This window comes from Condylura cristata, unplaced genomic scaffold, assembly GCF_000260355.1.
Source record: "Condylura cristata isolate star-nosed mole 26May11 unplaced genomic scaffold, ConCri1.0 scaffold00029, whole genome shotgun sequence".
NCBI classification, from domain to species: domain Eukaryota; kingdom Metazoa; phylum Chordata; class Mammalia; order Eulipotyphla; family Talpidae; genus Condylura; species Condylura cristata.
Window position 1 is genome coordinate 25,946,398 of NW_004567130.1, and position 3,592 is coordinate 25,949,989.

The window sequence follows — 3,592 nt, forward strand, 5'->3', positions numbered from 1 at the left end:
GCGCCGGGCAGCCCCACCCCTGCGCCGGTCGTCCGCCCTGAGCCGAACCGCGGCGGGACCGGCTCGGTGTCCTCAGAGGATCCGTGTAAAGTCCCGGCGTGCAGCTTGCGTGGGGTGACGGGACTGTCTGCCTCGAGGAGGGAGCAGGCGAGTGTTGGGGCGCAGACCGAGCGGCCCCAGCCAACCTCTGCGCCTGGTGTGGGGGCTGGAGCGCAGCTCTGGGCCTGCCTGTAACACCCGCGGTGATGGGTGGTTTGTGTTTCCCTGGCTGCGCCCCCACCCCCCGGCCCCCAGAGAGGGGCGCTGCTCACCCGCAGTGGGCTGGGCTTCCCGGGGTGGCTGGGGCATTGACCAGCTGAGAGCCCTGGCGATTCCAGGGACCATGTCTGAGGTGTCCCCGCCAAGCCTCAGAGCGGAAGTGTCCGAGCGGGCCAGAGAGGAAGGCCCTCTGGCTTTCCCGGGACAGTGGTCGCCACTTCCCAAGGCGGACGAGGAAGGAGCCTGGGGACTGGCGGCCTCCTCTCGCCAAGGCCTAGGCCTGGGCGTTCACTCAGACCCGAGTTCAAGTCCCATCTTAGCTGTGTGTCCCTGGGCAAGTCAGATCCCCTCTCTGAGTCTCACTCCTAGTTCACACGTCAGAAACCTCACACCTCACGGTACTGGATCGAGGGCCGAAGGGGGGCAGAACCACCCCATCACACATGACTTGTCACTTGGCTCAGACCCAGAGTCTGCCCACGGCCAGAGCACACAGCTCCTTGAAGCCTCATTTCCTTCTTCCCTCCCCAGGAGATAATGAGGCTGTTCCCCATAGGAACTGCACATTTCACTGTTGTAAAGCATATTTATTCAACAAATATTTGCCACGTAAGCACCGTGAGCCAGGGCCTGGGGGACAAGGGCTTCGAGCCGTCATAACTGCCCTGAGGGAGCTTAAAACTGTGAATCTGGTAATTCCGCGACAACCTAATAAATGCTATTTTTGTTTAAAGAGGGGGAAAGGGGAATTCTCCCTGGGGAAGCCTTTACAGAGGAGGTGGCGTCTGAACAGGGCGTTGAAAGATGAATAGAAGTTTTTACCAAGGGACACAGAGAATTCCATGTCCAAAAGCAGCAACTCTGAAAGAATAATAATTATAGAAGAAATTTATTTCACTTAGCAGGTCTTTATTGACTACTGTGTACCAGGCGCCAAAGAGAAAACAAAGTCCTTGCTCTCAGCATCTCTTACAGACCAGTCAGGAAGGAAGGGCCCTGTTAAACGAAAGTCACATTGATATATCAATACACACTACAGTGAGTTCTGGAAAATGGGAACAAGAGGGTGTTTTGACAAAAAAGTGGTAGGTAGGCCCTGCTGTAGATTTGGGAGTCAAGAAGTTAAATGGTCTAATTTGTACTAAAGTGTGAGTGACTAGGAGCCTGGTATTTGTATGTGATCTACAGTTGGAAGTTCTAATAATGGAACTTCAAGCATTGAGCCATCCTAAACTTTCCTCCGTTCCCACCTCAGGGAACCCCACGAGGGATCCCCCTGGTCCTAGCAGCTCTTCCCTCTAGTGGGGGCTAGGAGACAATGAAGTTCCCTAGAAGACTGGGAAAGCCAAAAGCAAAAAAACCAAAGGACGTTCCCCCTGGGCTCAGGGTCCTGGGATGGACTTGGACAGGGAACGGGGAGGCTGGGGCAAGTGGCCGGACTGCTGGGCTCGGCCCCGCCCACAGCTCGCTCGTTCTGTGACTGTGACGGAGCCTGCGTCTCCCAAGCCTTGTTCCTTTCGCGATGGTGAGGGGACCGGTAACCCCTCATCAGGTTATTGTGGAAATAATGAAATTCTCTGCAAAAGATGTTTGACCCAGTGCCTGACACGTGTAATGTCTACAGCTGCGACTTAGAGTTGTCTCTGTTAGTGACACCTACTTTACTATTAACAGAAATCAGCAGAGGGCCAGAGCGTTGAAGGTGCTGATGAAGCCTAGCGCTGTGACCTTGCACGAGTCGTTTGATTTCTCTGGACCTCACTGGCTGTTGGGAAAATACTAAATGGGATTAGACCCAGTTCTGGCCCATCCTGCCCCAAACATAGCGCCGTTCTGACAGCAGAGAGGCTGTGACACTGGAGAGAGATGGGGGTCTGCAGGTTCTGGTCCCGGCACTGCCGGGGTGCTGTGGTGACCTGGACAAGCGAGGCTTGGTGCCTCAGTTTCCCTTTTGTAATGATGTGTAAGAGTCGCAGGGAAGAAGCAGGGAGTTGTTGCCACAGCTGGCTCCCGTGTGACTCTGTGTGATGTACTGTCCGGTAGAAATAGCTTGCAAGTCACAGTGTTTTGCAACATTCTAGGAGCCATTAAGAAACTTGTCGTCGTAACGGCATATGCTAGCTGCCCTGTGTATGTGCATACGTAACTATTTCAGCACCGAATCAATAGAAAAACATGAGCTCACTCTCAGCAGACGCTCAGTTGAGACGGATCACATTTCAGGCCACAGGGGGCTACGGGGCAGGACCACGCATAGCTCATGAACTCTGGAACCGGCCGTCTGGGTTCAAGTCCTGACACTTCCCTGTGTGGCTCGGGGCACGTCGCTCACCCTCTCTGAGCCTCGTTCCCTCCTCTGTGGAGTGCAGATCAGACACAGCACCACCTTCCAGAGCCGCTCAAGGGGCCCGTTAAATGCTGCATGTGAAGCACTCAGGGCCTGTGAGCTCCAGGGCACGGGTGGGGCACCGTGCCATCCCCTGACTCGGCGGGGCTCGGCCGCAGCCCCCACCCCGCCCTCCGCTCATCGCCATCTCTGCCCCAGGTCCCGGATGCGCCGGGAGATGTTGGTGGAGGGCACCCAGGATGAGCCAGACCTTGACTCCAGCGGGGGCCCTGGAGTCCTCCCGCCAAGCCACCCCCACCCAGACCCCACACCCGGGAGCCCCGACTCCGAGGCCGAGGACCGGAAACCTCCGGCGACAGAGCCAGAGCTCCGCGAGGGCCCCGAGGACAGCGCGGCGGCCCCGGGCGCCCGGGACGAGGCCCGAGTGAGGATCAAGCAGGAGCAGACAGAGGAGGCCGGCAGCCAGCCTCGGGACGCGGGGGAGCCGGACAGGGACCAGGGCTCCCCGAGAGGGGCGCCTCCGGACCCCCCGGGGAGCGAGGGCAGACCGCCCCTGCCCGGTGGGCCCAGCCCAGACTGCGCCTTGGCACAGCACGCCCAGGAGGGCGAGGCAGGGGGGCGAGCGCGCCCCGACCCCCTCAGTTTCAAGTCGGCCTCGGCGTCCTCGCGCTGCAGCCTGGAGGTGTCTCTGAACTCCCCGTCGGCCGCCTCCTCCCCCGGCCTCCTGGGGTCTGTGTCCCCGGTGCCCTCCTCCTCGGCCCCCGTCTCCCCGTCCCCGCCCCGGGGCCCCCCCGCCAAAGTGCCGAGCGCCAGCCCCACCGCCGACACAGCCGGGGCCTTGCACCCCAGCGCCAAGGCGAACCCCAGCTTGCAGCGGCGGCACGAGAAGATGGCCAACCTGAACAGCATCATCTACCGGCTGGAGCGGGCGGCCAACCGCGAGGAGGCCCTGGAGTGGGAGTTCTGAGGGCCGCGCCGCCCCCGCCT

General features: G+C 59.9%; 1 protein-coding gene across 1 annotated transcript in view; it reads left to right on the forward strand.

Moving 5' to 3' along the window:
• Window positions 1–3,586, forward strand: part of CUX2 (cut-like homeobox 2) — a 195,402-nt gene extending 191,816 nt beyond the window's left edge. Inside the window, exon 19 of the mRNA XM_012730883.1 lies at window positions 2,523–3,586. Within this exon, the coding sequence (XP_012586337.1) occupies window positions 2,523–3,572 (1,050 nt within the window). The 3' untranslated portion in view covers window positions 3,573–3,586. The remainder of the gene's footprint in view (window positions 1–2,522) is intronic.
• The last annotated feature ends 6 nt before the right edge of the window (window positions 3,587–3,592 follow it).